Source organism: Eptesicus fuscus, chromosome 24 (assembly GCF_027574615.1).
Source record: "Eptesicus fuscus isolate TK198812 chromosome 24, DD_ASM_mEF_20220401, whole genome shotgun sequence".
In the NCBI taxonomy this organism is placed as follows: domain Eukaryota; kingdom Metazoa; phylum Chordata; class Mammalia; order Chiroptera; family Vespertilionidae; genus Eptesicus; species Eptesicus fuscus.
The window spans coordinates 10,467,663-10,480,072 of NC_072496.1; the positions used below are offsets into that span (position 1 = coordinate 10,467,663).

Genomic DNA, 12,410 nt, shown 5'->3' on the forward strand with positions numbered 1-12,410 from the left:
TGTTGTTGTCACTCAGAAGAGAACTCAGGATATTTTGTTATTATTGTCGTTGTTATAGTGGGGTCTCCTTTTGGACATTCCTCTGTTCTTTTCTGATAGCATGGTGATGTCGTTTTTAACACTTGAAGAGATTATTTTGGTGGGCATGTTTATTACTCAAATGTTTCATGTTGATCATTTGCCAAAGCTGATTTTTGTTCTGATTTTTATTCTCCCGGCCGCCTTCCTGTTGTCATTGAGGTCTCTGCTCAGATGTTACCCAATGACAGGCTCTCCCCGTGGCTTCCCTGTACAACCCGAATTGTTACCGAATAAGGAAAATCACACATTTCTCTTCCCTCTCCCTCCCCTTGCTCTGCTTTGCTCTTGTCCCGGCACATGCCACGGTGTGGTGTGATCTCGTGCATCTGTGTGCGCATTGCTTGCTGCCTCCGTTCCCAGGGACGCCCCGCCCCGTAGGGTCAGGGGCCACGTCTCCTTCACCCAGTGCCGTTACCCCTCCACACAAGAGATCACTGCTTCATACAGAGGAGAGGCTCAATACACGTTTATTGGATAAATTAGCAAATCATTGATGAACTCGAAACCCTGACAACGAATTGATGGGACATGTAATCTAATTCTTCCCTTCTCATCTCTGGTCATTCATTAACCTCTCAGTTCATAGGCAGGTTCCTCCCGAGTTGGAGAGCACATAGCGCTCACACCACAGAGGAGGATGTATAAAAGAAGGTGAAAATGAACCCTGGTAGTTGTTTTTATTGTTTTGATCTCTTCTCCTTCACCAATAGTCTCTAGTCATCCTGGGCCATAAGGGGCTTATATTACAGTAAGAATCTTTCTAAAAATTACATTGTAGTAGCACTTAAACCATCCTGAGGGAAGCTCAAATTAGCCTAATAAAATAACAGCAATAGGAACAATGGTGACTAACAATGAAAACTTGCCAGATCAGAGGCAATGTAACTTTAGGGGCTTTATTTACATTGTCTCTGATCTTCACGGCAATCCTGCAGAGGAAATAATCTGTCCCCGTTTTAAAGATGAGAAACAAACCTCGGAGTGATTAGGTGATTTTGCTAAAGCCACAGAAGTTTGTTTAGTTTGTTTCTGAGTGCCTGACGAGCTCTAGAACAGACTTGGATATGATAGGTTCATTCAAGTTATACCTGTGGGGGAAATAATTTAATAACCAGAGTCATTGTGTCAGCTGTTTAAGTAGAATAGGCTTTAGTTCTACTCATTCCTCTTAGGCCTTCTAGAACTGTTTGAATAGATTTCCCCGAGAGATTGTATCAAGCAGGTACACTGAATTCAGGAAAGGTTTGCCAGAGATCCCACTAGCCTGGGAAAAGCAACACACACGCCCCAGCTTGCAGCATTTGGGAATAAGGACGGAGTCACTGTGAGAAGGGGCGGCGGCCGGTGTAAAACCCAGGCGTGAAGAAGTTTCACTTGCACATTTCCGTAGGTGAGGATTAAGGCTAGAGACTGCTCAGTGCAGCCAATCCTGTGTATTTATCATTGTAGGAAAACACAATGACAATAAACCTCCCTCAGAAAGAAAATGACAAGCCGTGTGTTCACGAGCACCGTGATTAAAGCGGCGAACGGGCGGCGTGGGAGAAATAAAACCCTGGACTCCTTCCCCGGTCGATGGCTTGATGATTGAGCAAAAGTTACAGTGAAAAGGCGCCTCAGCGTGTGCTTCACCAGGTTCCCTCCGAGCTTCCCATTAGACAAACACAAGTCCAGGTGGGGATGCACTGTACCTTCGTCTGCCTGGCGGTGTGTCTGGGACTGGCTCCTGGGAGTGAAATCCCAATGTAATTGTGCTGAAATGAACAACAGGGACCTACAGCGGCTCAGGGACGAAGATGTTAAACTAAATGGGCCATGGTTAACACGGCTGTGGATCCCGAGGAGCAATTTTTTCCAGGATACGGGGCATTTCGGTCCGGCCAGCATATGTTCACCGCGGTTTTCTCTGCTCTAATTCATCCGTGTGTCCCCACAGCTCCAGATGGCGTGCTGCCTCCCAGGCTTGCGGCCGCCGCTCCGACCAGTCTTCAGGTTGCCTGGTCTACACCAGCTCGGAACAACGCCCCGGGCTCAGCCCGCTACCAGCTCCAGATGAGGCCGGGCCTCTCCTCCCCTGCGTTGCTAGAGTGAGCATATTCCGCCCTTTCCATCCTCCCAGCGGGCACCTGGGGGCGCGGTGTAGCCATAACTTCATCTTGGTTCCCATTTGTTAAATGAAATTTACTGGGGCAACATTGGTTAATAGCCTTGTATGAATTTCATGTGTTTGAGCATGAAACATATGTTATTTGTAACAAATAAAGACCACCTTTTGTTTTTATTTTTTGAGAGAGAGGAAGGGAGAGGGACAGAGAGATAGAAACATTGAAGAGAGAGAAACATCATGGATCAGCTGCCTCCTGCATGCCCTCCACTGGGGATCGAGCCTGCAACCCGGGCATGTGCCCTGACCTGAAGTCATACCAGTGACCCCTTGGTTCATGGGTTGACACTCAAGTACTGAGCCACGCTGGCCAGACAGGCCACCTTTTAAAAGTTCCAACAAAACAGCAAGCAACACCCTAGGCCTAGGAGATAATGATTTGCTTTGTAAAAGTATCTACTTTTCATGGGAAAATAAGATTTTACAAGAGGATTTCTTCACACTTAATTTTTCATGAGCACATCTATGACATAAAGCACGCACGCACTTGAACCCCCAAAATGCTGTGTGGTGAACTGTGGCTACCAAATTATAAAGCATATCCTACAAGTTCCATGTGGCAAACATTCCTAATGCTAGACTAGAATTGACTCCGTGCTACTATCATTTACAGCTCACATGAATGCAATATTATGAACACTCAGCCAAATGGCTCCTCATTTTCAAAGAGGTAACATGTGAGGACAGAAAAGTGCAATGATTAAATGCATGTTGACCTTACCTGTTTATTTCTCTGAGTGTCTGAAACTCTCTGACATGTGTCCCCTATAGGTTATTTTCCAGTCCTTCGGCATCGTTAAGCCATGAAGTGAGGGACCTCCAGCCGCACACCGAGTATGCGTTCCGGGTGGTTGCCTCCAATGGATTTGGCAGTGCGCTCAGCCCTTGGATTCTGTTCATGACAACGGAGGACAGTAAGTATTCTGCACGCTACACAGCCAAATGTCCTCTACACGGAGGAGTCTTTAATGTCTTTAGTTTTTCCTAAACTCATAAATAGGCCTTCTGTATTCTTATGACATCTAGTGACAATACTCTTTTGTAGGGCAAGGGTGGTTAAATGTTCCAGAAAGAAGGACAATGTGGGGTTGGAGGGTTGGAGAGCTGGGTGCACAGACGTGGCCCCATTCCATCCTTCAGGGTACCTCGAGGTGCCCTGCGAGAGAAAGCTTGTCAGCTTGTCCTCTGCGACCAAATGTTACAGAGCTCTCTGCTCTGGAGGGATTCCTGCAGGTAGGAGACCTGAACTTGGGCCTGGCATTATGAGGATGCTCAGAGCACCATGATACCTTCCCCTGGAAATAGGTTTCCTTGTACTTCTATTTGCACTTGACAGACAGCCTTCTGGACACAGAAGTAGAATCTACTCCCAGTGATTCTGCATCTAATACGTAGAATAGATTGGGGTTGCCTTATTCAACCAAGAAAGTTTGTAGTTTTTCATGGAAGAGCTATGTTTGCATTTATATGTTTTTACTAGGTTATATAGGAAATAAACTCATGGACATAATATTTAGTCCTATACAAACTACCTCTATAAAAGCATACCAGTGGAAGTATAATTTTGTTTAGAGAAGTTGTAAATTAATGCAAGCTACACAGAGTGAATGAGGACACTGGATCTTTGAGCATTGATGTTTTTAGGGTTAATCTTGTCAAGTCTTTTAATCCAGAGCTTCTTAGAAGATGTTGTTCTGTTGGCCAATTGCCATTCCACCTCTATGTCCAATGAGGACTGAGTGACTTTCTTAAGACTAGATATTAGTCCAAAGGCATAGTGTTTGAAACAATACCAGTTGTTTATTCAGTAGAGTATTTTATTTCTACAGGGACCTTAATTACAGTATTGTAGTGATGATATGACATCAAATGAGATAGAATCAGAACTATTTACATTCTTCAAAGCTTACCTACTTTTACAAACATCAGTTATGAACAATAATATGTTCTATTTTGTCCATCTCTCCCTGGGAGCAAGTTAGGTCCTTTGCAAGGGCATATCCCAAGTCCTTTTGGTCTTGAGGGTACCATTTAGCAAACTATCAGCACGGCGCAGTAAACACTGCCTAAGGCCCAGGAGGCATTCATGTGCCACTCAGCACACCTACTCCCCTTCAGGGGGACTTAACATACTCTCTGCGGAAGCAGACAGCCTGGTCCCAAGCTCTATACAGATTTATGGTCTAGAGAGCTCACACTCGAAATAGAGTTTTAAAGAAATAATTGTTAAAACAGTTGAATAAAGAGATGACCTGAACATAATGACTCATCCCACTGCAGAGGTTATTCCCATAGAATGCCGCACTGGAAAAGGGAAAAAATGGCCTCCGTTTTCTGGCACTCATCATTTCTATTCCCATCAAGAAAGGGTGACTGTGGATTACCTCAGTGCTGGTGCTTAATAAATAGGGGCCATGATCTCCTATCTACGGGCAGGAAATGAGCACTAGCTACCCAAACAAATGCGCGGGTGCAAAGGGAAGTTTTCATGGACACAGAAAAGGGCCGTGAGGAATTTTTTAAAATATATTTTTATTGATTTCAGAGAGGGAGAGAGAGAGAGAAACATCAGTGATGAGAGAGAATCATCGATCGGCTGCCTCCTGCATGCCCCACACTAGAGATCGAACCCAAAACCTGGGCATGTGCCCTGACCAGGAATCCAACTGTGACCTCCTGGTTCATAGGTCAACGCTCACCACTAAACCCCCTCGGTCAGGTGATCTGAGAAATTTTTAATTAAACCTATTGGTGTGACATTGGTTAATAAGATTATGTAGGTTTCAAGTGTCCATCTCTATGGTACATGATCTGTATATTACATTGTGTGCCCACCACCCAAAGTCAAATCATATTCCATCACCACATATTTAGCCCCCTTTACCCTGTTGTCTGAATTTCAGTTTTATGTCACGCATATAAGTGAAAGCATATGGTTCTTAGCTTTTTCTGTCTGACTTATTCCACTTAGCATAATAGTCTCAAGAACCATTCAAGTTGTCGCATATGGTAGTATTTTATTTTTTCTTTTTATTTTATTTTAAATCTTTATTGTTGAGAGTATTTATCTTTTCTTATGGCTGAGTACTATTACATAGTATATAGGTACCACATCTTCTTTATCCAGTCATCTATCACTTTGGTTGTTTCCATGTCCTGGCCACTGTGAATAATGCTGCAGTGAGCATAGGGATACATATGTCTTTGCGGATAAATGCTTTGGAAGGATGGATCGGTTAATGAAAAAGTCTATCTGAATGGCCTTTAGGGCCTATAAGGCACCCTGCTCTTCCCAGTCTGGAACCTCTTGTTCTTTGCAGACTGCATTCCTGCCTTCCTGAATTCTCCCATCAACATACTTAATTTTCTGTCCCAAACTTTCAAGGATGGGTCCAGAGCTATTTACTGAACAGTATGCTCCAATTCTGGAGGAAAAAGCATTCTTACTAATGTATACTCTCTGATCCTGATCTCAGGAGAAATGGAGAAAAATAGTTTCCCAATATTGGTTCTCCTACTCTCAGATGACCAAGTAGTATCTTTTCCATTTCCACACCTACTGGTCTTCATCAATTCCTTTTATTAATCAACTAGAGCAGTGGTCGGCAAACTCATTAGTCAACAGAGCCAAATATCAACAGTACAACGATTAAAATTTCTTTTGAGAGCCGAATTTTTTAAACTTCTTCTAACGCTAATTCTTCAAAATAGACTCGCCCAGACCGTGGCATTTTGTGGAAGAGCCACACCCAAGGTGCCAAAGAGCCACATGTGGCTCGCGAGCCGCAGTTTGCTGAACACGGAACTAGAGGCCTGGTGCACAATCAGGGCTAGCTGGCCGGGGAGAGGGACAGCGGGAGGTTGGCTGGCTGTGGGAACACACTGACCACCAGGGGGAAGCTCCTGAGTTGAGCATCTGCCCCCTGGTGGTCAGTGCACGTCATAGCAACCAGTCAACCAGTTGTTTGGTCAACCAGTCCTAACAGTTGCTTAGGCTTTTATATATATACTAGAAGCCCAGTGCACGAAATTTGTGCATGCGTAGGGTCCCTAGCAGCTGCCGGCTGCCAGCAGGGGCCTCCCTTCCCCCAGCTGCCTGCTGCCACCAGCTGGGACCTCCCTTTGGATCCACCTTAGCCTGGTGCCTCCTGCTCACCTGCTCCACCGTCCCCTTGCAGTCCTGCTCTCACCAGGGCCCATTGGGGCTGGCAGCACCTCCACTGCCACCTGTTGCCAGCACTGCATCGCTGACGCCTGCCATGTTCCACGCCGCCCCTTCACACTCAGCACACATCTAACTCCTGGTCAGTCAAACTCCTGGTCGAGGGGACAATTTGCATATTATCCTTTTATTATATAGGATATACATGTATGACGCCTGTGTTACCAGCCCTTTTCTTATTTCATCAGTTGCCAAGGAACTGCATGTTCATTTTGGTGCAAAATCATGGTGCCCATTCTTCCTCTTTGTTTTGGGATACAGCTGTTGATCCCTTTTCATCATCATCAGATTAATATTTCTTTATCTTCATTTTATTGGTCCTATTACATGTAAGTCTTTTATGATGAGCTGTCAGAAATCCTGTAGGCAGGTGGTTGGAGTATAAATAATAAATTGATGGAAAGATTTCATGATTAAAGGGATGAAGGACTCGCATCAGTCTCCACTTCTGCTAGCATATCAGTGGTGAATATCAAAAGGCCACGTTAACAATTAGCATGTAATATATTGCTCTGTGTAATTATACATCCATATATTTGCCACCTTGATTTTTAATTCATTGGGAAATTCCAGGGATATTCATTTGTGGAGTTGATATTACTGAAAAAGTGCTTTGAAACTGAGTGAGTTTTTAATGAAAATGGTAAAAAGTTGCTTCAGGCCAACAATGAGAACATATCAGGGAAACTGAGCAGTTGCAGGTGACTAATAGCAAGCGAGTGTAGAAGAGATGAAAACCACGGAAAGTTAGACACACACACAAAAGGTGTGAGTTGGCCCACCCGTTCATTCATACACACAGTTACATACGTGCACATGTGTGCACACACACCTTTCCCAACATGCATACCTGAGTGCGAAAATAGATAAGCAGACCCCTTCGTTAATAGCTTTGTCTAACGCTGGGGTTGAACTTCTGAAGCCGTGGAGCAAAATAGTTTCCCATAAAAGATAATTCCATTTGCCAAAATGAAACTGCTTTCCGTTACTGACGCTGTAATGAAATGGCCTGAACTCCGAGTCTGGATCTGGACAGAGAGGATGCCCCGTTCCCGGCTCCGGGAGGGCGTTCTCCGAACAGTTGCACCCGGGTGAGGCCGTGCGGGTGTGTTTCTGTCACTGGCCGGCTGAGCTGTGTGGCTGTCATACTTCCCAGTGACAGCTGCATTGACAACATGTTACACCCCACATTGATTTTACAGTTAAGCGGCGGATGGTGATATATTGGGATTTTAAGAATTCAGCTGAGAGGCTGACTTTTGCCTTTTATCATTCCATTAAAATTTTATAACCATCTTTTTCATGTCATTTCACCCATGAATTCTTCCTTTAGAAAGTGATAGCTACCACCGTGAGCATAACTTTGCCCGTGTTCAGAGCTTTTTTATTGTATTAGCAAACTGCCCCAATTACAGTTATTACTCATGTTTTACATAATTGTGCTGACCCTTTCCACCACGCAGTAGCATGCCGGTTGATTTGTATATAGAATAAGACGATCCGGCTTATCCTTTTAAAGCACACACTTGAACCCGTGCCAGGAGTCGGGTTTTAACACTTCCCTGGCCAGAGGAGCTAATTAAGCTGCTTTCGGATTCCTCTCCTGAATCACACAAGTTTAAGGACCCTTCTTGTGACAAGAGCAGGGAGCCGACTCGGAGAGGAGAGCTAATAAAGTGTGCTGGCTTTTAAGGGGGGTGGGGGTGGCGAAATCATGAAATTGACATGGAGCATCTCTTCTTTCCCAAGATAAGAGACCATCTTGAGGGAAAACCTGTGTTCCGTGGGGGCTTGAAGTACAAGTTCATCTCATTGTCATGGCTGTTTCACTCACAACACTAGCGTCTTACTCGGGAGAAATGAAAAGCGTGTCCCCATCAAAACAGATCAAACCGCATCCTTGTTGTTTCTTCCCCTTGAAAAAGTTCCCAGTTTGATAGTGCACATGTGAGAAATAATTATGCAAAACCCTGGTGAAGCCCTAATAGAAAATATTCTGAGCTGTAAATATATGTTGCTTTTTTTTTTTTTTTAAGGGAGGAGGGTGGCATGGAGTTAGATATAAAAGCCTTGAATCCAGCATTGATTTTATGCACCCCAATCTCAGAGGATTTAGTTTCTCAAAACAACATTGATATCTTACAAGATTCACACTGGCTTTTTGTTGGGAAACAGCCAAATTTGGATGACACGTACGAATAAGAAAGGAATTCCTATTTTGATATAATAATGGCCACTTCTACTGTATACCGGAGGGCAAACGTAAGAAATGTTACCGTGGTTTTAAGAAAGCTTTCACATGAAAGCTAGTATCAGACTAAAATGCCACATGGGATCCTACCAAGATGCCTGGACGTGTAGGAGTTTTTCTCTTCCGGTGGGGTGCATCACCGAATCGTCGGCAGTGACTTGATGTCAGGGTTAGTGCTGTGCAACATCTTTCCTCTCAAATAGCCATCTCGATTCGACCACCAGTCCAGTGGGTGACAAATACATGGGCCGCGTGGCATGGCACTGGGCTTACATGACCAGCTATCTTGTAGTCACTGCTTTCGCGAAGCAGCTATTACATTTAAAACTTAAACCTCGAGTATAACACTGAACCTCCCACACACACACTCACATAATCAGTGCTGTTTGGAACAATTACTAAATCTAAGTATACCTTTTATAAAGATTTTTTAAAAAAATCTAATGTTCACAGAAAAACAACCTTATAAATGTCAACATCGCTGTGGGCAGAAAAAGGGGAATCGGGTGTATTCTTGATCTGCTGTAGCAACGGATAGATCTCGGGCCGTGGTTTATAAGAATGCTAAATGTTCCGGAATTACAGCTGTTACTGATCAGTGATTGAGCAGATTTGTGTTATTGCACCGTGTTCTTGCTTGTACCTAGAGAGCAGTAAAGCCTCCGTATAATAAAAAGCACCTGCATTTTAAATGAAATTTCAATTGAAAAACTTAACAGCCCTTCACATGGCAGAATTTAACGCAGCCCAGTAAAGCTTAAATAACACTCTGCCTCCGCGGGCTGAGGGGCTTGCATTCAAGGTGACTTGATGGTGGCGCGCGGCGAAATTATTTACAATTAGGGGATCTCTCTGGAGGGCTGCAGGGTACTCGGCGTTCGGCGGCTCCTGGCGGGCATCTGGCGGGCCTTCTTCAGTATTCACGGGGCCTCCTGAACCTTTCTGATAATTGAATCAGTTAGAATGCTGAGTGGGGCGCGCGTAAAGCCGGTTCCCCCCAAAGGTCAGCTCTGTGCATTGTTTATTTATCAGGAGGTGAAAGAGCTCCATCGGCAGCTTCTGTCACCGCCGCAGTAAAAAATCACCTGTAATATTAACAGGGAGTAGATAAATTGCCAAACACGGCCGAGAATGATAAACAGAGCTGGGCGTAACATGGACTACGGAGTGAGAGGCGTGGGGTGGGGAGGGGACTGGGGGGAGGGGGTTCCTGGGCTGTGAACTGTGAGTTTGTTAGGATAGTGCTATCGATTATAATCAGTTACTGGGGCTCTTGAGGGGAAAAAACGTGGCAGAAGCTAGAACTTGGGCTACAACTGCCCTCCTATCTATTTCTCCTTTAAAGCCTTGATTTCCAAAAAAAAAGTCCTCAGGCTATTTCTCACGTGAACTTTGAAGAAAAAGGCACGATTTGGAGAAAGCCATTTTAGAAAGGAAAAGGACAGTTGAGCTCAGTGCTGCTCAGCAAGTCCTTCTTGCACGAGGGTGAGCAAAGCCGCCCCGGTCCTTGTCTTGACTCCCTGGCTGTTCCCGAGTGTTCCATTCCATGCCCTTGTGGGAGCGTTAGCGCTCCTTCTAGCTCCGTTTTCAGGAGATGGGGGGCGTTTCCAAGCAGTATCACTTTTTGGGTTTCATTCAACCCTGTAGGCCCCGGACCTGTGGACCCCCCGATCCTCCTGGCTGTGGACTCGAGAGCGATGTTGGTCACCTGGCAGCGCCCTGTAAAGCCCAACGGGGTCCTTACGCACTACAACGTGTACCAGCGCGGCCAGCTCCTCCTGAGAGCGCCGGGGAACGCCACGAGCCGCACCGTGACCCGCCTGCGCCCGCACACCGCCTACGCCTTCCAGGTGGAAGCCTGCACCGCAAAGGGCTGCTCCCTCTCCCCGCCGGCCCGGACTGTCTGGACACCCCCAGCCGCACCGGAAGGCATCCCAAGCCCCGAGTTGTTCTCCGATACCCCGACGTCTGTGATCCTGTCATGGCAACCCCCTGCCCACCCCAACGGCTTGGTGGACAACGTCACCCTCGAAAGGAGGGTCCAAGGGAAGGAAGAAGTCACTGCCTTGGTGACTCTCCCGGGAAACGGTTCCACGCGGTACATGGACAAGACTTCCGCCCTCAGCCCGTGGACCAAGTACGAATACCGGGTACTGATGAGCACTCTTGGTGGGGGCACGAGCTGCAGCGCCTGGGCGGAGGTGACCACGAGACCCTCCAGGCCCGCCGGGGTGCAGCCCCCCACAGTGCGGGTGCTCGGACCCAAGGCAGCCGAGGTAAGATACTGAGGGTTCTGTCTGCAGACGTAGGCATCGGACCCAGGATGGACTCTGTGTCGAACAGAGCCACCTGCTGACAAAACGCACACATTGGTGGTGGTACGCACTCACCGGAGAAACTGGGTTTTGGCCCTTGCCCAAACGCTCTTGAATGCGATGTCCGTTTTTCATTTCTCCCTGCGTCCCCGTAATTACCTCGTGGCGCTGCTTGCATTGGCCCTCGCACACCTGAAATACCTTGAATACCACGATGGGATGCTTAGCTTAACCACCACGTCAGACTTAAATAGAGCAGAGAATGAGAGGGGCTGGGGACACACGGAGACCTGGATTAGCATACTAACCCAAGTCCCCGTGACCCAAATTCTGATATATTTTCTTAATGATCGAAGAATCAAAATGATGGGGAAAGGGATTAAAACAGGGCATTACTGGGCGATCTAGAAAGCGTTCCGTTATTCCCCTCGTCCTCCGGGGAACGCTCCAGAGGACGGGCTAACTGCCATTGTCTTGGCTGGCAGACAAACTTCATTCCAGGGAAATTAGTGTAACCAAACAGGAGGGAGTTGTGTAGCTTCGAAGCCTCTTTTGTGTAAATACACGCATGCTTCCATGGCTCCGGGCTTGTCCTCCTGCCAAAAGCATCGGTACAGTAGCTTGCTCACCAGAGCACAACACAAAGGACATTTGCATAACAGCGAAGTTCATCTGTTGAAATTATGACTTGGATCTGCGTGGTGCCCGCGTGCGCTCGCCCCCACCCACACCAAGCCCTGGGTGACGCTCAACAGGGGAACCGGTGGAAGGCATTTGATTTAGCCTACACGCTCGATGCTATGTTTACAAGCCTTTATGGCTTGGTTGCCATATGAGACTGTTCAAAGCAACACCTGTTTTGATAGGAAGATCAAAAGTGTGTAGAGTTCTGTGGGTAAAACACCAGAAGGAAGTTTTTTGGAAGTCCATGATAGGCATACAGTGTTTATTATACGAATTGGACAATCTTAAGAATTGTTCTTCACTCAAAGTAAAAAGAAAAACCCCCAACAAGCCTGGAATTGTTAATCATTCGGGATATGACTGTTTGTCTTGTTCCTGGGGACTTAGGCAGAACTCGGATAGCAGGCCCCATCAATGTGACGTGACGTCATCATGTCCCCTATACAAAGGCAGAGCTGTGTGATGGGCATCGTTCTGGATTCTCTCCAACAGATATTTCATAGGCAGGCCTGGAAAAAAGAACAAATACTTTTAGAAGAAGGATGGCTCAGTGCACAATTCTGTTTCATTCATTCATCAGTGATAATCAAAAAGTCTCCAAAGCAAGTTGCCTGGCTTTTTTTTTTTTCTTTTTCTTTAAATTCCCTCTTTTCTTCGATTTTGTGACCTCATCCAGGAATGAAACAATACCCA

The 12,410-nt window shown here is 46.0% G+C and overlaps 1 protein-coding gene across 1 annotated transcript in view; it reads left to right on the top strand.

Moving 5' to 3' along the window:
- USH2A (usherin) overlaps positions 1–12,410 on the top strand; it is a 407,070-nt gene that overhangs the window by 258,277 nt on the left and 136,383 nt on the right. Inside the window, exons 38-40 of the mRNA XM_054712927.1 lie at positions 2,018–2,168; positions 3,017–3,159; positions 10,366–10,994. Of these exons, the coding sequence (XP_054568902.1) occupies positions 2,018–2,168; positions 3,017–3,159; positions 10,366–10,994 (923 nt within the window). The remainder of the gene's footprint in view (positions 1–2,017; positions 2,169–3,016; positions 3,160–10,365; positions 10,995–12,410) is intronic.